The following is a 25260-nucleotide window of genomic DNA, read 5'->3' on the forward strand; positions in this document are numbered from 1 at the left end:
TGAATGTCTTACAAATCCAGTGTAAAGGATCTGCACAACTATGGTTCCCAGTTGTCGTTCAACTAGAGTGGAATGAAGGATGATGTAGTGGAATATCTATCTACTATGATCTTTTCATTTATTCTGGCTGTTTTGTGAACAATTTTATATTATCTTTCAAGGTAGCTTACATAGATCTTCTGCTAAAGAGAGAACACCCAATTTTTAAAATATTTGCCATTATGGAGGTATCTTCCTTATCTAGTAAAAACAGTTTTAGAAAAAATTTTGTTATATTCCGTAGTAACAATAAATATGTTTACATTTGGAGCATATTCCCTCCTTACAGCACAGATAAGATTTGGACTGACTTTAAGCTTAGACAAACGTTCTTCCAAATATTTCCTGTCAAAAGAAAGATGGTGAAATGCTTGATCAGTTGCAGTGTGTGAAATCAATTGCTTACTATTGTATATACGATTTATTAGATTACTCTTCATAAATTAGAAATATTGAAAATTTTATTTTCTTTAAAAGATTTGACTGATTTTTAGCTTAAAAAATCAAGCCTTTATATAGAAGAGAAATACTCTTCTTCTGGGACTATTTATTCAAAATATAGATTTATGAAATTCATATTAATTTATGCCACAAAGTTTAAAGTATCAAATATTATATCATAACTTTCTCATTTACATTGGTTCATAATATGAAAATTACTCTTATTTGGTGTTCTGTTCGTTCCATTTTTATTAAAAATTAAATAATTGGTAAAAATTAATTTGTTTACAAATGTATATATTTTATCTTAACAGCTCTTAAACCCATCTACCTATCTAAGTATGTTGCATCTTGGGGAATACCTCAAGTAAAAGTAATTCATTCATATCCTCATTAATTTTATGAGACACAGTTATTCTTTCCCAACCTTATAAAACTGAAGCTGACAGGTAAATATTAAATGCATGGGATGATGGTAGATTATTAGAAATTGGTTCTCTCGTAAACTCTGAACCTAGCTAATCAATATCTCTCTACTAGTCTGAGAACTAATTTTATAAAATTAATAAATATTTCTTGCATTAAAAAATAAGACTATAGACAGATCATTGCATTTCTATTATGTATCTCATGGAATAAATGTGCCATTTACCTTTGTCTTAATTTAGGAAAATTTAAGCTCAATTTAAACAAAAAAAAAGGACAATTTTTTTTTGAGCTCACATCTAGCAATTTTCCAGGTGAAAATTCAGTGAAACTAAATATAATCACCATCAATACCTGTGTATCAGACGCTTTTTTACATCGTACTACATTTGTATACTAACAGCCCTGCATGGGCGTCATTCTCTGCCTCGACTGATAAAGAGACTAAGTCTCTGGGAGCAGTGGCCAATCTGAGATTAAGTGACAGAAGGTTTCAGCGGCAGAGAGCTGTAACTGTAATGTGTCAAACATCTGGCTCAAAGTAAGAAAAGCAAATATTTATAGATATTCCAATTTCTGATACTATGTAGGCAAAAATATTTGATTGATGGAAATATTTTTTCACTTCTCATCTAAATGTTCCACCAGTGCATACGGAGAGCCTACAAAGTTTTTAATATCATGACACTTTTGAATTCTAATTTGGAGTGGAAAATGGAAAATTCACATCTAAAATATCTACCCCCCATCTTCATTTTCATGGTAAGTTTAATAAATCAGCAACTGCTTACAAAACTAACTGTTTTACCAGAAGGGGTGTGGGATCATATCTATCAGAATCAGAGTAGATCTCAGTTTTCCTCAAATTTCTGCTTCCCCAAGAAGCAGAAAAAATTAGCAGAGATTTAAGAGCTGTTTGTTTTTCTTTTCTTTTTTTCTTTTGTTTGTTTTTTTTTTTACTTTTGTTTTTCTAATGTTTTATTTATTTTTGAGAGACAGAGAGAGACAGAGTATGGGCGGGAGAGGGGCAGAGAGAGAAGGAGATAGAGAGTCAGAAGCAGGCTCCAGGCTCTGAGCTGTCAGCATGCAGCCTGATGCGGGGCTTGAACTCACGAACCTGAGATCATGACTGAGCTGAAGTCAGATGCTTAACTGACTGAGCCACCCAGGCACCCCAAGAGCTGTTTGTAACAGAGCCAGAGTGGAATGGGGGATTTGATGAAATCGTTGATAGCTTGTTCTCATTTCTTAATCAATACTTGCGATTAGTTTATGCCAACCTTTGGAATAACAGGAGAACTGACTTAAAGAAAACTTGTTTTATTTAATGAAAGCTAAATGAAGACTTGATAGAAAATAAGCTGTGCCATTTATGTAAATAATCCTATCATATCTGTTAAACATCCAAAGCATAGAGCTAATTGAATTGAAAAGAAATTGTTAACATGCCTGCTAATAATAATAAAAGCACCTATAAGGGGTGCCTGGGTGACTCAGTCAGTTAAGCAGTCAGGTCATGATCTCACAGTTCACGGGATCAAGCCCTGTGTCCGGCTGTGTGCCGACAGCACTGAGCCTGCTTGGGATTCTCTCTCTCCCTCTCTCTCTGCCCCTCCCCCACCAAAATAAATAAACATTAAAAAAGAAAGCAGGTTTAAGTGTAGTCTTAAGTATTCCAATATACTAAAGAAATAAACTTCTAGGATGAGTATTTAGAAATCATAATACAGCTTTGTATCATTAAAATGATCATAATGTCATAGGATTAATAACTGCACAGAATAACAAAATTCTCTGGACAGCAAATCTATCACAAATTTGGACAATAACCAAATAACCTGGAAAAACTGCTTTGCCAAATAAATTTAATCTTTTAAGTTGCTATGGTAATTACTATACTTGTTGGAGGTATTTAAGAGATGCTAAATTCCTTGTGCATAATGAACCTTTATGAAGAGTATTCTAAGCAATCTAGTTTAAAAAAAACCTAATTTGCCTTTGATTTGCATAACTGATGTTTGAGTTCAGTGTAGAAATAAACTCAGTTAATTCTAAGGACATGAAAAGATTGAGTAAAAGATTTTAAAGTTCAAGACAAAAGGAAGAGATTGCATTTTACAATATTTACACCTTCTACTTTTCTGTTAACTGTAGAGTGCTTTTAGAATGTTAAATACTCAATCTGAACTACTCTCCATATAGTGAAGGAAGTAAGAGTTAGCATGCCTCACAATCCTACTGAGCTTTAACCTTCTGGGCTCAATTTAACATTGAGAGTGAAACTCTCAGTTATTTACCATTGCTACATCTCACATGAATGTAGCAGTGCTATTAACACTGATTCCATCTTTGGCCCTCCATCTTGTTCTCCACACTGGTGCACAGAGGGCCCCACTTTAGATAACAACCTTGTGACCTCACCATCACGCTCCTCACTCCATAAAAGCTGGGGATTAAGGTCTGGACTTGGGGGAGACTAGGGGTGGGGAATACCTACATACACAGGGCCCTGGATCGTCCGCTCACCCATTGCCCCTGTAGGTAAGTTACCCTGAATAAAACTCTGTGTAAAAGGTATGAGGTAGTTTGCTTTGATTTTCTATATTAAAGTACCTTCTCAGGGCGGAGAAGGTACACATTTTTGACCCTCCTGCACCTTCTAATAATGAGCAAAGGACTAAATAATGCTACCTTTTCTTGGTTGCATCCATGGTGAACTGAACCAGGTTAACTGAGAGGCAGAGACGAGAAAGCGGGAAGGAAGAGATTAGGGATCTATGAATCTATGAACCTGGAAATATTCCTTAGCAGGTGAAGAGCCAATGGAGGTGTGACAAATAGGATTTCATTACCTTGAGTACAGATCAATATCACAGCTAAGACTCAATTTGCAAAGAAGCGTAAGATCTGAGAGACTGGCTAGCATTTAAGGAAGGTCCAGTAGTGTTGGTAAGGACTCAAAAGAACTTTCTGAAAGTAATAGTAATGAAGAAACTGAGGTTCAGAATTACGAGATCCACTTACTACACGGGTAAGGCAATAGTAGAGAATTGAGGCGCATGATAAAAACCCAGTTGGTGAGAAACTGAATGGACATTCAATAACAGAGTAAAGGCAAAACGTGTAACACAGTATAAGGAAAAATGAGTATAGGATCAGGAACACATGTATCAAGCCCTTGTGATTTTATCATGTTATTTGGTCCCAATATCCGTCCCAAGGGGCACTAGTAATGTTTACTGCAGGGGGTCTTCCCAAGAATTAATTGAGTTCATATATGTAAAAGGACGGTGCTTGGCACATACTGTGTTCAGTAAGTGCTGTTGTTTCTGTTGCGTTACTGTTTTGTTGTTTCAAGGGACTGGGGTTTCCAGTAAAATCTTAATCTGTGGAGATCTAAACAACAAGGCAAGAACAAAGTCCCTAGGGACATGAAGGGACCAGCTTCATTCAGAAGCAGCCATAGTAGAACTCTGGCTCCTACCTGCCTAGACCAAAAGTTGATCGGGAATGTGAGATAGAAGAATGAGAGCCAAGTCTGGCTCTGATTTCCCATTGAAACCATTAGTATTTTCATTGCTCATCCCTTTGATGCATCTTCCGGATGCAGTACTTACTGGCGGTGTGAACTGGCAGAAGTTTTTAAACTTTTCTGAGCCACAGAAACTTAATTATCTTTTTCTGTGACTTTCTATCGTTCTTTCACATGCCCAAATTTATACAGTCACTAACAGGAACAGTGTTTGGTAGGAAACAATAAGGGTCACTAAATGATTTAGAACAAAATTGGGATACCAAATTCTAAAAGACATAACAGGAAAGCCATTGTGTAGAAGTATGGCCACTTATTCTAGGAGTGGAGACTAGTACAGAATGAGGAGCTTTTTTTCATCTCCATTCCTTTAAATGTTTTGCCTCCTCTTCCCAGAATTCTTTGCTTCTATATAGTCACTAGGGAAATAACTACTCAGATATTTAGGTAAAAGTCCATCTCCTCTAGCAACCATTTTTACACCCTCCATGGCACGCCTATGACTAATGGCTTTCTCTTGTAAATCCCAAGGAAACAGTATATAAATCTATAATGTATGGATTACCATATGGTATTTACTATCAGTTATGGACAATGCTCCTTCTCCACCTAACAGCATTCTCCCTGAGGTCTGGGATTTCTTGCTGTTATTTTAAATGCGCTATTGAGACATAATTTACATACCACAAAAAATTCATCCATCGGGGACTGTGTTTTATTTCACTTTATATCCTCAGCCTGCAAAATAGTCTTGATCTGCTACAGAAGAAGCCGTAATAAATCTTTGAGTACTTGAACCAACACATGAAGGAGTAAAGATTTCCAGCTGTCATCAGGCAGATGTGACACTGATGCACCCTAGTGAACTAATTTGTCTTTAGGATTGAAACAATTGATCAGATTGTCCTCTGTCGCTCCCACCCACTTCATGTATTTTCCTTTAAAGACTGTGCACTCAGATAGAGAGGACACTGCTTCACCGAAGGTGATCCTTGGCCTGAAACTGCAGTGGACTAATAAAAATAAATTGGCTTCAGGATTTACAAGTTGGAACCTTGATAATAGCCTCACCATGGTATCTCCAGTAACTGGAAATGGGGGGGAAAAAAGCCTATCCTTTCCTTTTTATAGGAAAAGGACAGGTTGTTTTAGGAATATAGAAAACAATGGATTTGGAAACATTTGTGGATTCAGCCTCTAAACACACAAAAATTATATATATATATATACACACACACACACACACACACACACCCATCCAGGTATATAAATATACCACCATATATATATAAATATATATAAGTATATATTTATATATATAAGCATATAAATATAAATATGTAAAAATATATAAAAATATATATAAATGTGTGTGTGTGTGTATATATATATATGTGTGTGTGTGTGTGTGTGTATATATATATATATATATATATATATATATATATATATAACCACGCAGGTATATATATATACCACCACCCAGGCACCCCATACATATATATATATATATATATGTATATATATATGATATATACATTATATATCATAATTTTGTATATCATAAATTATATGCCATAAATTATTTATATTTATATATGTGTGTGTGTGTGTGTGTGTGTGTGTGTGTGTGTATCACAGAGGTTACAGGGGCATCTACTTTTATCCCCCCAAATGCTAAGAGCTCCCATGGTAATGTTAAAACAATATTCTCTGGAATATTATAAAAATCAATAAAGAGGAACATTGTATTCTGCTTTGACTGTTTTAAAAACTAAAATCATTGTATCATCTTTATCAAAAACTAGAAAATGTAAATCAGAACAAAAACCACCTATTACCCATAGGTAACCTTTCTTTCTCTCTTTTTCTCTTTTTTCTCTTCTTTCTTTCTTTCTTTCTTTCTTTCTTTCTTTTTCTTTCAAGTTTATTTATTTTGAGAGAGAACATGATTGGCAAGGGGCAGAGAGAGAGGGAGAGTGAGAATCCCAAACAGACTCCACACTGTCAGCACAGTTCCCAAGATAGGGCTTGAACTCACAAACCATGAGATCATGACCTGAGCTGAAATCAAGAGTCAGACACTTAACCAACCGAGCCACCCAGGCATCCCCCCGACCCCACATAGGTAACCTTTCTTAATTGTGAGTATAGTTATCTCCTTGTTATAAGTTTTATCATTGTTGCAGATGCTAATCTTGTGTTGAAAATGTTATCCGTGATTAGCACTTATCATAATACGATTATTTTGTGTGACATTAGCCTTTAAAACATGTTATTTTAATAGCTACACATTTTTTATTAAATGAATATTCAGCTTTTAATTGAACTAGCTGACAATTATTGACTTTTGAGCCTCTCCAGTTGTTTCCAACAATAGATAACAGTTATTTTTCTTTTGTGTGCATAAATAAAAATACTTATTTATGTCTGCCTTGTAACTATTGCCTGCCTTGTAAAATATAACTCCAGGGTGAATTCCTGGAAGAGATACTCCTAGGGTGAAGGGCTTGAACCCTTCCAAAGATGGACACACATATTTCCAATTCCTTTTCAGTTTAAACTATCACCAGCAACTTATAAGAGAAGTATTTTCACCGAATCCTTTCTGGTATTGGCTATTCTTTTGTATTTAATCTGATCACATTTTACAGGCGATAGCTTTTATTGTCCTGGTAAACTTCTCCATTTTAGAGGTCAGAAAAGTAGAATGCATTTTCAAATGATATTTTCCACTTAGATTTCTTTTTCTCTGAGGAGGCTGGTCTTTTTATTCTTTGAATCTTAGTGTTTTTCTTTTCTATTTAATAAGCTCTTCTCAGTCATATTTATTTTGAATAATTTCCCTTGTTTTGCCTTTTAATTTAGTGTATTATGTTTGGATACTAAGTTTTTTTAATTCTTTGTATGCATAAGTCTTTCTCATAGTCATTTCTCGAATGCTTTTTGCTTAGAAAACTCTTCGCCATTGAAATTTCATTTGTTTCAATATTTCACTTTTAAATTCATTTAGAATCTATGTTCATGGTGTTCCAAAATAATTATTTCCAAAACTTCTAACCAGTTGTGTCAACATTATTTATTATTTTTCTATTTCCTGCACTGATCTGTCATGCTTCCCTATTGATATATTACTACAACAATAACTTGCAATATAAGTTCAATTACCTCTCTCTCTCTCTTTCTCCCCGCCCCCCACACACATCCCACCACAGCCACTACCAGCAGTAACCCCTAAGCCACACAGTATCCTTTCTTACCTCTTGAAGTAATGTAAGTGGTATTTTTTAAAATAAAAGGGTCATATATTTATCAAAAATTTTATATGTGCATCCAAATTTAAGCATTTTATATTATTTTTGCTATCACTAAAAGATACATTTCTTTTTGTCTTGGGCTAAAGACAACAATTACCACCCTGACAGTACATAGACGCACATGCGCACACACACACACACACGCGCGCGCGCGCGCGCGTACACACACGTACACATACACAATTTCAGAAACTAAAGGTCAGCTATGGATTACAGGATCTGAGTGTGGTGGGGTACTTTGAATGCATTTTGCTGCTGAATAAGTCATTTTTGAAACTAGGTTAGTCTTTCTTTGTTGAAATTTGTATACTATGTATTTGCAACATGCGTAGTTTCTCCCCACATTTCTTCTTAATGTTTCTTTTTTTTACCATGTGACACTTTCATTGTCAACACGCCAAGTATCAACATCTTTGACACAATGAAAGAAGTACAAATGTTTCTGATGTAGTAACAGCAATATGTATATATGCAACCCTGTTACCAAATGGCAGGTGTATTCCTGAAAAACTTCAAATTCTACAAAATTATGAGAAAAAAATATAGATATGGGAAAGACGGCTAGAATAACATTACTCAAAATACATTCAATAATGTAATAATATGAGTAAACTCAATAAAATATGGGCAGACACTTAATTCCCCATCAGCATTATACCACGATCAGAGTCCGAGAGTTTCGCATTCTTAATCATAGAGGTTAATATATACTCTTTCCTGATAGAGACTCTTGATGGTACTCACTTGGTTTACTAGCAGATGATCTTTTAGTTTCCACTCTTGCACAATTCCAAATCAATTAGCAGCCAGAGTGACCTTTAAAAACAGAAATTGGATCAAGTCACTCCCCAGCTCAAAGCCCTTCAGTAACTTATTATGCTTAGAATGCTTTCCAAAATTCATACCCCACACTGTGGGCTGCAGAGTCACCTCCTCCATTCTCTCCTTTACTCACTATACTCCAGTCAAGCTGGCCTCTTCCACACACTAAAATGTTCCTCCTGCCTCGCCGTCTTCTCACTTTCAGATCCTTTTAACGTAATGGTTTTCTCTGCACTGTTCACATTTTATCTAGCTAGCATTTTATCATCTTTCATGTCACAGAGAGGCCACCTTTGACCACCCTACCTCATGCAACTCTCCATCTCTTCTTCCCCTGTGCCATGCTTCTCCATAGCCTCTCACCATTTATTTCCATTATAACCTTAACAAAATTGTAATTATTCAGTTTGCACCTTTGCCTTTTTAAATTTTTGTGGATCCTCTTCCATGGATCATAAGCTCTATGAGTACAAAGATTTTGGCTTTCATTCACCATGGTATTGCCAATGTTTGACATATGGATGTCTTCTATACAGTAAATAAGAAAAGTTCTAAATCTAAGAGGTCCACAGAGTTTATAAAGACCCATAGAAAAACGCCGTATAACCCTTCTTTAGGAGGAAGGGAAGAAAAATCCTCAAGGCTATGATACTTCACAGGAGTTTTTAAAACTTGGCAGGAGTTACCAGACGCTCAAGGGAAGGAAAGGTATTCCTGTTGTGAACAACAGTATGAGAAAATGCCTAGAGATTTAGTAGCCAAGTAGTTTGTCAATGTGAAATACGGTTTTCCAAGAGCAGTCTTGGGAAATACATACAAGAAGGCATTTAGAAACCAGATCATGAGAGTCCAATACTCTGTAATAAGTTAGTATGTTTTCCTGTGAATGATTATCAGTCATTTATGAGTTATAAGTAAGAGAGTGACTTGATCAGATTTACATTTTAGCATGATTAGGTATCTGACATTGTGGAGGCTAGAGAGGTTGCAAGAATAATATCTGTGAGATGATTTGGAAGGATATTGGTGTAGCCAATAATAATGAGGAGATAAAGTCAGTCAGCATTACACACAGGAAATGCTATACTGCAGTTGAAATATGGCCAGTAAGATTTAAGAAATGATCCTTAATATGATTTAATGTTAGTTACTTTACATTTAAATAGTCACATGTGACTACTGGCTACCATACTGGACAGCATGTGTCTAGAACTTTAGAGAGGTATGGCCTGGGAACATGGATTTTAGAACATACTGAAAACATAACAGCAGACTTTAAAAACATATATGGGTTTTATGGAACATTTTGAATAATGAGTAACAGATGAAAATTGCTAGTGAGAGTGACAAATGGAGAAAAGAGCCATGGGCAGAACCCTGGTATTAACAACATTTAGGCTTTAGATGGAAGGAAAACAAGCTGGGGGACTACGGAGAGAGATCACGTGTAGGCAGAAGGTAGAACATTACAGAAGAGCATCAGAGAACTCAAGGGGAGGCACATCTTATTTAGAAAGGCTGCTGGAAAGCCAAGTATCATGTGGCCTGAAAAGCATCAAAATGAATCTGGCAATTAGCAGGACATGATTGACTTTAAGGAAAGTATTTATTCCATGATGGCAATAAGTACTATCTTAGGGAGAGTAAATGAGTAAATGAGAGATAAGGTTAAACTTTATAAAATAAAGAAAATCAGAGATGAGAGAGAGATAATTGCCAAAGATAATTAGAATTTTAAAATAACTATGTGAAAGGGGCGCCTCTTGGTTCAGTGTGTCAAGCATCCTTGATTTCGGCTCAGGTCATGATCCCAGGGTTGTCCGATCGAGTCCCGTATTAGACTCCACGCTGAGTGTGGAGCCTGTCTGGGATTCCCTCTCTCTCTCCCTCTGCTCCTCTCCCCCACTTGTGCTCTCTCTCTCTCTCTCAAATAAATAAAATGAAAAAATTAACAAATAAATACAGAGAAAACATTTACACCTACTTTAAAAAATACCTATCTGAAAATTAGGTACCTGTATATATCTGAGTTCAGTATGCAGAGAAAAGTTTAAGGTCTGAAAGAAGGAAGGGGCTGATGTAAGGTTTTAGAGAAGTGGCAATGACTGAAAACTCCTCAGGCAGCGGGATTCGCAGCCTGAGCAAAGAGAGAGAGAGCATCCTTTCCTCTGAAATTGGAGGGAAAAACAGGAATATATCAATGCACATTCTAACTCTCAGGGTGGAAATTCAAACTCTGACAGCTATATATACTTTCTAAAACATGTTTTCTAAATCCCATGAGATAAAAATCAAGATAAATAGCTTTTTTTTTTTTTTTTTGCCCTGCAAATGCATTCTCCTAGGTACTGTTTTGTTTTGTTTTGTTTTGTTTTGTTTTTAAATAGGAATATTTAGGGTTTAGTTTTAAGTTTGGTACTTGTAAAATCATAAGGGGCTTCCATTTTAAACATAAGCATAATCCCAACTTCCTCCTTTAAAATCTTAGGATGTTGTAATATTTAGTTAGTAAAGTGTTTTTCTTTTCATAAGGTAATATAGCATGAACTTCTTGAAATTCACAGAAATATCCTTAAAACCTTTCAGAAGAATTTGGTAGTCAGTGTGCTTTTACAACATCAAAACAAGAGTCACTTGGGTTTTGGTCAGGCTAAGTCACAAAACATTTCAGTGAATTATGTGGCACTTTTGGTACAAGACTTACAGCTACTGAAATGTTCACGTGGTATCTTGCCTGAAGACAGTAGGAACTGGTCTGGAATTCAAAGTGGTACCAAAGATTAGAGCATTTGGTGTTTTTGTGGAGTGTGTATTATATCAAAGATTATAGAGATAATGTACTATACCAATAGCCAAAAATAAAAATCTGAATTGGATCAAATGTCAGTAAATTATCTGAGAAAATGTTATTTCATACCAGAGTCCATGAAAAGTACAAAAGCAACTTAAAGATATGTAGTAGTACCCTAACAAAAAATGGGAGTCAGATTTCTCATGGTGTGATGAAGTCAACCTGTAAACATGAATGCTTTGACAGTAATGTAGGGAATAAAAAACTACATATATATATATATGCATATTTATGTGTATATGTGCATATATATACATATATAATATATATAATTTAAATATATATATTATAGGGGCGCCTGGGTGGCGCAGTCGGTTAAGCGTCCGACTTCAGCCAGGTCACGATCTCACGGTCCGTGAGTTCGAGCCCCGCGTCAGGCTCTGGGCTGATGGCTCAGAGCCTGGAGCCTGTTTCCGATTCTGTGTCTCCCTCTCTCTCTGTCCCTCCCCCGTTCATGCTCTGTCTCTCTCTGTCCCAAAAATAAATAAACGTTGAAAAAAAAAATTAAAAAAAATAAATATATATATTATATATATAAATATAATATATATTATAAATATATATGTGTGTATATATGCATATATATACATATATAATATATATAATTTAAAAATATTATATATATATATATATATATGGAACTTTTCTTTTCACTTTGATGATTTCTGCTCAACAGTGGAGATTTCTGTATTCTGCATATTTTCTTTCCCTTGTGTTCTTTGGAAGCGCACTGTTCTTTCCACCCAGCAACTAAGTCCATCCTCTAGGGAATATGCTTTCTGATCCATGTAAATATTGGAACTTTTCTTTTTCTATATATCATTATGTTGCTTAGGTAATTGTGGTTCTCATATCTAGTGACAATTTTTTTTTAATTTCTCTTGGGATTGATGACAATCTACCTTTTTGATGGTTTTAATTCCCAACGCATTTACAGAAAATAAAATTTCAGTTAATTAAAAATTCACATTGCAGAATTTGAGGGGTTTTTTCCCATCACTTCCCATCTCTCTTCTGAGTCTTTGAAACATAACAATGAAACATTCATTTCACTTCTGGATTGTGTGTTCTACAGGGGGCATTGAAATCAAAGAATCTGTTCAGTTCTGTGATTTCATGGGGGAAAACATCTTCTCCTTTCCAGAAAGTTCATTCTGAAAGTTCAAGACCAGGAACAGGCATTGATTCGCACGCTTTAGGTCAGGATCTTTGCTGTACTGAGCCTCCTGTTCTTTTACAGACTTTCTATCCAGAACCAATTCCATAGTTGCTGATAAATGTGTCAATTCAGGAACTCCATCAGCCTTATCAGCACCTTACACTCACTGTCACATCCGTCTATCACAGTTTCCAAAAGTTAAACTTGATTTTTGTCCTTTTATTAGTATCCCTGCAACTCAAATAATCCGACTTGTCTAAAGTCTATGTACTGAAAAGTTATATAATGTTCACTCTTCTAAAGTCTTAACCAGAATTGTTTTATGTGTGTGTGTTTTGCAATTCATTGTAAATAATTAAATTTCATTTATTGAATGTATTTAAAATTTTAATATATTTAAATTCCATCTATCTTTCTCAATGTGAGGTCTTATATTTGTTTCAAACCCAAGAAACTAAAAGACGACAATACTGTTAATAGATCTTTTTCAGCGCTGACACTGATTCTTCTCACTCATTCCTTTGATAGTGTTGTTTGCCCCTCTTTATGGATGGAGAAACAGGTAACTGAATGTAACGTCTCATACCTAGTTCACATTTTGAACACAGTGTTCACTAGAATACGTCTTCCTCTCAGGGAAGTATCATGTTTTAACCCGTCCTTACGGAGTTTACATTTATGGTGATTATCTGGATTAAATGAAATAGATTTTAATAAATCTAATTTCTCATTATCTGTTCTCCTCTCCCCCAGTTTCTCCAGTACCTTCTCTGTTGTTCACCAGTCTCTTCATTGTCACTGACATCCTGAGCTTTGGGAGGTAGTTATGCTCACCACTAAACCACCAACACACCCCATCCTGTGCTTTAAAAGCGAGAAGTCAAATGCTATTTACTATCTAATTCTTTTTGGTAATGTTTATTTATTTATTTTGAGAGATACAAAGAAAGAGGCAGAGAGAGAGAATCCCAAACAAGCTCTATGCTGTCAGCACAGAGCCTGATGCCGGGTTCGATCGCACGAACCTTGAGATGACCTGAGTCCAAATCAAGAGTCATTCGCTGTTAAGCCACCCAGGCCCCTCCACTATCTAATTATTTGATATCATCACTAATAAAATAGAGTAAATGCAATAAAATAAAATAAAAATATTCCATTCTCTAGGGTGATTTTTAATCTTGACTAACAATTCAGACAGAGTTCTGCAAAGTGTGTGTGTGTGTGTGTGTGTGTGTGTGTATTTTCATATCTTCTTTTAACCTGTACTTTCGGTAAGTTACTTTGAAACATTAGTCTTAAGCAAAACAACTATTGGTGGCAAAGCTTGAATTCAGTTCTAAAAAGGAATGTTTATGTATTTTTCCAAGAGTCTGGAGTAAGAACAAAGTGAGCAAATAAACAAAGTGAGCATTGAAATGGAATATTAGTGCCACTCATTATCATTATGAAGCATTTATGTTGTAGTCCTGGTAAAATTACAATGTGAAAACCACTGACATTGATTCCACACACTCTTACTGACGCTAACATGGATTGGGAGGGAAGTGCTGGCATTTGGGATCAGAAAGTTATAATGAGATATGTAGGATCGTAATAATCTTGATTTATTGTAGTTTTATTTATGCTAGAATATTAAATTGTCCTTGTTATCCCATAATATAAATTATATAAATTCTATCCCATGATTCTAGTGAGTTAAAACATCTCCAAATACTGGAGGACCTCCAAATACCAAGCTTGAAGCTTGATTATAATTTGCACACCTAAAAGTAATAGAGTTGAAAATTCTCCTCTGAAAAATTAACATTACCATTTAAAGAACTCACAATACCCGCTGGCTGAAATTGCAGAAATGAGTGTATATTATGCTGTGTAGTTGGTCATTATACATTTAAAACACCAAGGCTAATAAAATGTGGAATATTTGAGAAAAATATTCTGGCTTATGAGATTGTTACATTTGCTTCATCTATGAAAGGGTCTTAATAAGATACTAAACCTAATGTCAGAAAGGAACAAATTAGGAAATAAAAGTTGTGTGTATTATATGCTGAACCTCAATATTTGAGAAATTGTGATTAATAATCTGAAACATCAAAAAGTGAAACTTAACTACTTGATAACGGAAATTCCTATTAAATTGAGGTAGCATGAAAATGATGCATAATTTCCCAAATTGAAAACATTCCATTAAATGTAATCACATTTGCTCATTCAATACATGTTTAATCTACCTTTAAAGTATTATTCAAATCAGGTTAATTTACTCATAAAATGATTAGGTCTAAAAAGATCAATTAAGATGACTATGCATGTTCAGGTACCCAGAATCCCCCATTAATTTTAATTTAATAGTAAATGTATGTAAATAAACATGTAGGTTGAATATAAATGACATAGAATAATAAAATAGTTCAGATCATAAATATGAAATCAGGAGCTAATAGCAATAAAAAATTTTTTAAAACATAATAGATTTTTCTGCAAGTTTGTATCAGTAGGATAATACTAAATCAATATAATTGCCAGTGACTTCATTCTTGTTAATCTATCTTAAGATGATCTTTTATTTATTTAAAATAATTCCTTCATCTTCAACTGTATCTTTACTATAACTTCCAAATAATACATTATATAATGAAAATATTTCTGTCTTGTGGCTTATTGTTTCATGATATCAAGGTAATAGAATTAAGAAAATAGCATTTTCATAATAAACTTTCTCTACATGAACATTTCTAAATTCTTTGTTTGGTAAATTGCTTAGACTCACCTTGATCATTAATGTCATCAATACACATTCATTCCCCTCAAGTGAATTCACTTACAAAGGGGATAAATAGTTATACTTATCAGGCTCAGTATGATATTTCATTGATATTGATATCATCAATTCATATTAACTTTGATGTCAGTACTTAGTGACATTAAGAATAGATACATTACAAATGAAAAGCATTTTACTAAGATAGTGATATTTCATAATTTCAATAGCATCTATATGTTTAGCAAAATCGATAGTGAATGATACATTTGAAAATCCCTGGTTCCTTTTTAGGACCTCAAAGATACAACCTTTAAGTTTCAGAGTTCTCTGTTAAAAACTGTATATATTTACGATAAATCTTGTAAATAATTTCCAAAAATTACAGGTACCTCCTCTGACAGATGCCACTTTTAAAGTAACTTTTCCAATTTTTTATTCCTTTTAGACTAGGACTTTGTAACTTGCATTTCTAGATAACTGAATAATTATTAAGCCTATTTCCATTGTTTAAGGAGAAAAAAATCGATTACAGAATGACGGTATAATTGTTGTTATTGGCATTATAGTTAGTTGTTAAGTGTGACACATACTGATTAAAAAGGGTATTAGCACTAATCCTTGTGTTTTTTGGGGTTCTGTTTGCACTTTCAGAGACAAGGAAATAGCATGGCATGAAACATGGCTCAGTTCTATTACAAAAGAAATGTGAATGCCCCCTACAGAGATCGCATCCCTCTAAGGATAGTCCGAGCGGAATCCGAACTCTCACCATCAGAAAAAGCCTACTTAAATGCTGTGGAAAAGGGAGATTATGCAAGTGTCAAGAAATCCCTGGAGGAAGCTGAAATTTATTTTAAAATCAATATTAATTGCATTGATCCTCTTGGAAGAACTGCTCTCCTCATTGCAATTGAAAATGAGAACTTGGAGCTCATCGAACTACTTTTAAGCTTTAATGTCTATGTTGGAGATGCTCTATTACACGCTATTAGGAAAGAAGTTGTTGGAGCTGTTGAGCTGTTACTGAATCACAAAAAGCCCAGTGGAGAAAAACAGGTATGTGCAAAAGCACCATTTTTAATATATTTTACTTGCAGAAGGTTTCTGTGGATGTTAAAATTCTCCCCGGATTTTAAGAATTACAAGAATTGAAGTCAGAACTATTGTGATAGACAATTACTGGTAGATACACACTTACTACCCACCAACAGTCACCAGCACCTGCACCCCCTGCTTGGCAAATCAGACCTTGAGGGAGAACTAAAGCAAAACAAAATGGCCTGTGTTGGCTTCCCTTACACTGGAAATATTTCTATGTAATGCTCAGCCTAGAATGCTGTTGGGGCTCACTCTGTGTGTGTGGCTATTTTTCCTCTTTCATTTTTCAACATTCTACAGCAACCGGCTGAATTCTTTTTGCTCTTTTCCTGTTTAATTTGCTTGCCTATTCTGGGACTCTGCATCTTACTGCAAAAGTGAATTCTATCACTTAATTTTGATATTGTTCATTAGCAAACTCTAGTGGATTCTTTTAAATTGAGGCAAATTAAAAAAAAAAAAAAGGATTGTTAGAAAATAACTAAACTCTGACTATAGGCTTAACTGTATTAAATTTACCAATGCCAAAGTGTAGCTATATCTTAGTGTCATCAGTACAAAATAAACTAAAAAGGCACACAAATCTACATACAATTTGTGGGGTGTTTTTTTCCCTACCTTCCTATTTTTTTGTTCTTTGGGTTTTGCTTAGTTTTGTTTGTTTGTTTGTTTGTTTGTTTGTTTGTTTGTTTTAACAGCTAAGGAAGTGAAGAAATCATGGACAGAAACAAATAAGGAATCTTTTTCTCTGTCTAGATTCTTCCCTTTGTGACTGCCCTGTATCTGAATTGTCTGTTTGATCCTTTTTCCTCTCACACTGAACTCCTCACTTCCCTGCGTCAAGTCTAATAGACTAATTGCAAAGACATTGCACAAACTTTAGTGACTCAAAATGTCTTTTAAAGTAAAATCTTAAAACGTGTGTTATTACACTCTAGCGATTTCTGCCATATTGGATAATGCACAAGCTCTGCCAATGGTAGACCGTTAGGAGATGTTACATTCTTTTAAAGCAAGTTCTGCTGTGGCTACTATTATTTCTGCTCTCCTGGAGGACTTTTATCAGGATGCTAGCCATTATTTGCAGAAAAACTTCATGGCTGGAAAAAGGTCTCGCTGTGTTCTATGGTCCGTTTTTATGCATGCCCACCACTTCCCCTCGGCTGAACCTAAGGTTCATAAAGCCACACTCCACAAGGACAATACTCGGCTTGTTGGGTTACTGGCTTTTTGTTGTCTGTTTCATATCCAATTGTTTGTGTGTTCCCTTTCCATCATACTGCTAACATTTTACTGGTAGAAAATTCACTTGTTTCGTCTCTCCTTCCGTCTGTCCTTTCACCTGGACAGAAGTGGGCAGGTAATAATGGTAACACCTAAAGATATATGTTATATCCCAGGTTTTTACCACTGAGAGAGTGCAGGACACAAGTAGGAGTGAGTAGAAGTCTGTTTTCATCTGTGTAAGTTCAGATGCTACTTCTTCAGTCACCCTGTGATTTTGAAATTCCTTCTGCAATCATAGCCTATCGTTTCTAATAACAATGGCCTTATATTGTACACCCTCTTGGTTTTGGTCTATACAGGTGACCATAAGAGAGGTGTCATGACGGTGGTCTGGATCTTTTTCTTTTTTTTTTAAATGGTTTAACTTTTTTTTTTTTTTGGATCATTGTAAATTGCAACAAATCTATTGAACAAAATTGTCCTTAAATGCATTCTTTACATTTATTACTAAATAACCTTAGTGCTGTTTTTTAGAGAACACTGGCCATACATTTCAGTGTCTCTTTAGCAAATGACATTTGTTCTGGCCAGAGTAATTTGGTGTCTGGAGAAGATATCTGCTATTATGAGAGTGTTTGTTGGAAGATATTCAACTTCTGAGCTAAACTAGTCTCACAAGTAGGTCCTGGCTCCTTCCAGGCACTTGATCTGAACCCTGATTATTAACAAAAGGCAGTAAAGGTTTGCAGTGTGCCAGGAGTCAGAAATATCCCAGGCCATGTGTTTCTGGAAGATTTCTCTTGTATCTGTTTGCTGGCCAAGAATTTTCCTTTTCTATTTGTACATTCTAGAATTCCTCCTGGGTGAAGGCACTGAGAATAAACAAAAAATTGTATCTTTTTGTTTGAACTTTGTAATTTTGAAAGAGCAAATCCAACCTACCCCTAAAGTTCCTGGTACATTGTACAATGAAAGTGAGGTTGTGAGAACATAAAATGTATACAATGTAGCACGCAAAAGATGTTGTCCAGGCTGGGGGGTTGGGGATAGTAAATCCCTTTAGAGCTTGGCTGTTTATCTGTGATTTACTTAGATACTACATCTCTTAGGTACAGCCAACATCTTTTGGAATAACAGCCTCCATAAATCAGTGTGTTGTATGCAGCCAATATGTTCTTAACAGGAATCCTTTCTCTTATAAATTGTAATTGCTTAGATGATTCTTATGATTGTTGTAAGCCATTTTGTGTATCATTATAATCTGTCTAATTTCTAGTCTCATGGTTATCCCCCCAAAGACTCTGGAACACATTGCCATTAATTCTGTTGAGGTCACTAAAGCCAAATGTTAATATTATTGAAAACAATAGTATCCAACTAGGCAAAAAAAAAGATAAACTTGTCCTAAAATGGGTCAAGAAAGAGGATATAATATAAAAATTATACAAATGTGATTATTAGAACACTTACTTAAGAACTTAAAATGTGACAGATGTGGATTAGGAAATATATTCTTCTTTTGTAAGTTTTTCACAGATTAATTTCTTTCTCTGGAAAAAGATGCGGTGTGTGATGGCGTCCTGAAGTCATAGGGGCCATGAGATTTTTAGATTAGTTTGTGTACATTCACCAGGGAACAATTTATAATTTGCATACGCCTACTCTGCCTCGTGTTGCTGTCCTGGGCGCTAGGGAGCAGACATTGTCCCCGTTCTTTGGAGTATTAAGATCTAGTTGTGAAAAGAAACAGGAAAATATCACGGGGATATGAAAAAAAGATTATCACAATGGAAAAGATGAAGGAGGAATAAATCCTTAGGTAATGATGAATTCTACTGACTGGATTTGGTAAATACAAACTATTAGTGGGTAGAGGGCATAAGGGGGCAGGAGAAGGGCCTGAAGAAGAAGGAGGAAGGGTGTTCAAGGATATATACCTGGGAAAAGTTAACAGCATTCACTGGGATAGAGACTATGGGACATAGTCTATGGAACCTGATTGGATATACTCGGTTTTTATTTTATTGAAATTGACATCTAGGAGGCAATTTGAAATTTTGAACTTAAGAAAGGGGTCTAGCGTTGATACATAGATGATAGTGAGGACATTGAGACAAATAAAGTCATCTCTCTTCCTATCGCTCTGACATTGATTTTCTCTTCTTGCCTTTATAAATTGTTTAAATGCTTGTGGTTATTAGCCTGTTAAAAGATTTTCTCAATGCAGCATCTAATGAAGATGTTTCAGTTGTGCTAGATAAATAGATGGACACAGATCATTAAATATTTCCTTCCATATTTAATGTAGACCAACATTAATCAGGGTATTGAGTTCTAGTGTTTTGTTTTTATTTTATTATCACAAAGTATAAAGAGTAATACTTAATGTCTTTCATCCAGTAGACAGCATAGAGAATGTGTGGTTCTCTACACTAAGCAAGAAGACGGAACGTTATGTGTTCTCATGTAGACTGCTCCCTTGCTACAATTACTCTGATATTCTCTGGTAATTCTATTGGACTTTTCTTTAACCCTCTGAGTACCTTACTTCTCTGCAGGGAATAATTGACAGTGACTTTTTAGCCCCGTTTTGAGCCAATTGATTGGTTACTTGACTTTTAATTATTTCTAGCAGACCTTTCTCTTTGACGTCATCTAAGGCCAGATTCAAGGCCACACTCAATTACACTTTCAACTGCTTCAGTAAACGTTTATCAGAAACAGAGCTTTCTCTTCCATTCTTCACTTACAAAGTGGTTCTCAGTATTCAGCATCATTAGAATCACTGGAAGGGTTTAATAAAACACAGACTGCTGGATCCCACCCCAAGAGTCTCTGATCCAGCAGATCTGGAATGAGACCCTGGAACTTATATTTCCAACAAGTACTCAGGTGATAGTAATGCTGCTGGTCTGGAGACAGCACTGTAAGAACCACTGACTTAGAGGAAGTGGAAAGTTAGAAAATGCCTGTGGTTGTATATCGTAGGTTAGGTTTTGAACTCTACTGTGCCAAACTGGGTTTCAGGAGATTTAAATTAATGTCCTTAAATACTAATGATTACGTGATATTTAGTATATGAGAGTCTCCCAGGTTCACTAATATGTTTATTATATTTTTCCCTTCTTTGGGAAAAAAAATTTTCCTAAACATTACTGATTAGTTCAACAGTTAAGCCTGGAGTACTTCAGTTGAAGAAATTTGTTTTAGAGCTCGACTAAAAAGAATATCAGATTTTATAACTTTGAGAGATCTTGGAGATTATCTAACCCAATCACTTCATTTTACAAAAGAGGGAAAGACGTTCCCAGTATGTACCCATAGGACATACCCATGTGTACCTATGCCAGGTTCATAGCTGGCAATGAACTTTGAGATAGTCTGAATGATGATGGTGAAAATAAAAATAATAATTATAAAAACAGTAATAATGCTAGACAATATTCATTAAGCCTGTCACTATGCCCAGAACTGTGGTAAGAGTTTTGTATGAAGGTAGGTGCTATTGTTATCCCCCTTTATAGATGGAGAAATGAAGGAATAAAAAGGTAAAATTGACATGTTCCAGATCACAAAAGCAGGAAATATCAGTGCTGGAACTCAGGAGTCATGAAAGATAACTGTATGCTTCCCAGTTATAGGCACTACAACAGTTTGAATGGGAATCATTTACATCATTAATTATCCTAGTTTGGGATATGAGTTAGATAAATTTACAAGAGTCTCTAGATCTCTATACTCAGGCTGTGTCTCTATCTTGAATATTATAATGTCATTTCTCATTTGGATGCTCAATAAATACTAAGGAATAACAAAGTCATTAGCAGCTATAAAGTGCTGGGAAGGAGCAGGGCTGAGGGATAGAGATGCTGACTTCCAGCCCCATTCACCACTCTCTAAGAGGACAGATCTCCCAATCATTCCACACATTGGTTTTCTTGGCTGTTAATTAGAATCATAGTATTTATTTACTTCTTAAAGTCTGGTGGTGTTCAAATTGCATAAAGGTATTTTATAAGGTAACATATAATAACAGCATAATATACGGTTATTACTGTATTATGCCATAATCTGCCTTCTTGTTAACGAGGATATATGTTAATGACACAACATATGCGGCGAAGATGAAATTAAGCATTGGCAATTTACCCTCTAGAGTGCATGACTTTTTTTTTTTTTTTCATTTGAAAAATGCAATCATCGGAAACCCTACTCAGAGAGAGCAAAGGAGAATTTAATTCAGTTCACTCTTTGACTTTCTACTTCAGTGCATGTAGAGGAACTTTTTAAAAATAGTTTCAGTAGATTTGCTAATACAACTTGTGACTTTAGAAACAGTGCCTATTATGCGATCTGAAAATCAGGGTCTGAAATAGGATATTGGCAGTAGTATGTTAATGCAAATAGACATCCAACCCAAAATATGCCCCGCTGACTAAAAATAAAGAATAGTTTTCTCAGTTGATATCGGTACTAATAAGTATATCTCTGGCTACTGGGCAGAGAACTTTATTCTTAAAAGAAATCTAAAATTCTCAGATAGAAACCATTTGCTTTCTCCCTCAGGACTATAGATACCCTGAAAAGTTTACTTTGAACTCTTGCATTAATTTTGTTTTCCTCATTGGGCTTTAGAACAAGTAATTTGCCTTCTTGCAGTCCCATGAACTTCAGTTGATGCCTGATAAAGGAAGATGTACGCTAAGACACTCTACGCCCTAGTCTTCAGAGCTGCCCCTTACAGAATGAACACATTTACCTTCCTCGGTAGTTAACGAATTGAGGTTACCCTTTCTATTTGTTTTTATTACAGCTTGGATATTGACAGCAAGTGAACCTACATATATACGTAACTGTAATCTTAGGAATGATCAAAATTCAGGGAGAACAAGATTGAGAGGAAAAGTGGGCAAGAGAGAAATACAGTAAAGTATTAAAGACGTTCTCCCTCAAAAATACTTATTACCCTGTTGTGTGACATAGTAGATAAATCATCAATGATACTTTCTATTCTTATTTGGACTGTCAACAGAAAGGTTGTCTACAATATTGTCTAAATCTACCATTAGTACGAAAAAGCTGAAATTTATCCCCTAATATGTAAAGTAGTAACCAATTTGAAGTCTTTTTAAGATGTAAAGTAGTAACCAATATAAAGTATTTTTATTAACAAGCACTTTGGAAGTCTAAAAATTAAATTGAGTCTTATTATTCCACAGCAGGGAGTTTGAAAGTTAATCTAACATGGAGCATAGATTGTGTTTAGTCAGCTGGCAAATGGCAATCATGAGAGATATGAATAATTCTGTCCCAAATAGAAGAATTTTTAAAAGACAGACTATGGTGTACTGTTAATATGACAATGTAGCATAAGCTAACTGGTCATTCTGACTCATAAAATAATGCACCATTTAACTTCCATAAGTTACATTGGCATTTTATTCTTCTCAAGGACCAGCCAATTATAAATAATCCCTTTGAGCCACATGCCCCTACTCTTCCCTTTCAGCATACCACGCTTACTATGAAAGTCAAATAATCATCATCATCATTAAATATGTTTGGAACCCACAAGAGTAAAGGGATTTTAGCCTTTTTCTAAAAATCAAGTGGGGGGGAAAAAAAACCTCAAACAATTAAACAAAACTCCAAGCATTGAGACATTTCCATTCCATCGTAAAAGTACACAAAATGGAGCCCTTATTCTCTGCTTTCGGACAGAGGAGTGAAATATAGTGAAGAGAATCAAGAGAGAGAAAGAGTTGGATATAAATCCTGTTTTATAATCTCAGGCAGATCCTTAAGTTTTAGGGCCTTGACTTGCTCATAAGTAAAAGGAGGATTATAGTCCTTACTCAGCAAGTAGTTGGAAACATTAGTTAACACACTGAAGTACCTAGCATTAAGAGAGCTCATTAAGTCCCTCCACCTTGGTACCATTAGATCATTTTATGTTTATTACATTTAATTTAATTAAAAATACGTATGTTCATTGAAGAGACTACATATTCCCCAAAGCAAATGCATTGTGAAGGGTTAGTGCTGGTATGAAGAGTGAGTTTATGTTAAAATAAGAGAGGACTGAGGGGCGCCTGGGTGGCTCAGTCAGTTAAGCGTCTGACTTCGGCTCAGTTCATTGTCTTGTGGTTCATGGGTTCAAGCCCTGCACTGGGCTCTGTGCTGACAGCTCATGGCCTGGAGTCTGCTTCTGATTCTGTGTGTCCCTCGCTCCCAGCCCCTCTCCCTCTCGTACTCTGTTTCTGTCCCTCAAAAAATTAACAAAAATAACATTTTAAAAATTCAGAACTTATTTAAAAAAATAAGAGAGATTGAAATTGATCTTTCAAATGTGAGTTTTGGTGAAAAGCTTTCTTTGGAGCCATTTTTATTAACCCCCCCCCCCCCAAATCCATTAAAAATGTTGTGATTAAATCTAAAAATAATAACATGATGCCTCAGTAAGCCATATATTCATTGACTTTAATTAATTATAGTGATTTGAACAATTAATCACTAAGGAATAACAGTGAGTCATTTAACAATTATAATTAATCAAATAGATAAGGTGTCAATATAATTGGGAATTATAAAAAAAAATATATGATTAGAACTTCTCATAGCTGTTTTCAAAATACCTCCTTTTCCAACCTACTATATTTACTTATTCACTGGTAAGATGCAAGGTAAGTAAAATTTTATTGCTGTAATATCTGAAGCACAATAAAATGAGGATTTAAGTAGTGTGGAATTTTAAATGTTTAAGAACCAATTTTTCAAGCAGTTAGGAAGAAAGAGTACTCTCATTTTCATTACTACAATTTTTTCTTTCTGCAGTAATTTTCTAGATCAATTAACTTCTAGATATATCAATGTTCCAAGTCACTGTTGTTTGAATCATGTATTAGAAACACTTGGCAATAATTCTAAACTGTGAGCCTGGAGCCTATGAGAGCCAGTTTACAGAATATAGCCTTCTGAGAGAATGCTCAAACCAACCCAGAAGGAATGGGTGGTTTTTGCAAGATAAGAGAAATTCATCATTGCAAATTTACCAACTGAATCCACAGCTTTTTCCCCCCTTAAATGAGATCATGACTGAGTGGAGTGGATTTAACTTTGCAGGAACCTCACCCCTCATGTGTAACCTAATTATGCCATTCCTCCTTGGTCTCTGGATTTTCCTAGGGGAAGTAGATAGATTTGTTTGATTTGGAGATACAGGCTTACTTGTGAAGCAATTTTAGTACCATCAAATAGAAGTGTGAATTTTGAATATAATAATACCGTGATGAATAAAGTATAAATTAGAAATAATGATGCATTTATTTAGACTTTATGTTATGTGTATTACCCCCTGCTCAAAATGTCAGTGAATCCTCAGTTAGCAGTGTGTTCGATAATTTTCCTCAAAACCAATATGTAATTTGAGAAAGCAAATAGGTTCAGATGCATTGTAAATTTCTATTACATTTTACTATGGTGGTTGTAGATCAAAGAATAACCATACAAATTGTTAACAGTAATTGGGCATTTCAATGTACCAGGCATTCTCTTAAGACCATTTTACATTGTTGTCTTGTA

General features: G+C 35.1%; 1 protein-coding gene across 2 annotated transcripts in view; it reads left to right on the forward strand.

The window, feature by feature from the left end:
- The window catches only part of TRPC4 (transient receptor potential cation channel subfamily C member 4), a 195069-nt gene that overhangs the window by 37895 nt on the left and 131914 nt on the right, over positions 1 to 25260 (forward strand). Inside the window, exons 1-2 of one of the 2 annotated variants that reach the window (XM_060637297.3) lie at positions 1570 to 1668; positions 16006 to 16410. In XM_060637297.3, the coding sequence (XP_060493280.1) occupies positions 16033 to 16410 (378 nt within the window). In that variant the 5' untranslated portion in view covers positions 1570 to 1668; positions 16006 to 16032. Of the gene's footprint in view, positions 1 to 1569; positions 1669 to 16005; positions 16411 to 25260 lie in introns of those variants that run through there. The other variant, XM_060637296.3, reaches the window with a different exon arrangement.

The sequence above is a fragment of the Panthera onca genome, chromosome A1, assembly GCF_046562875.1.
Source record: "Panthera onca isolate mPanOnc1 chromosome A1, mPanOnc1 haplotype 2, whole genome shotgun sequence".
Taxonomy (NCBI): domain Eukaryota; kingdom Metazoa; phylum Chordata; class Mammalia; order Carnivora; family Felidae; genus Panthera; species Panthera onca.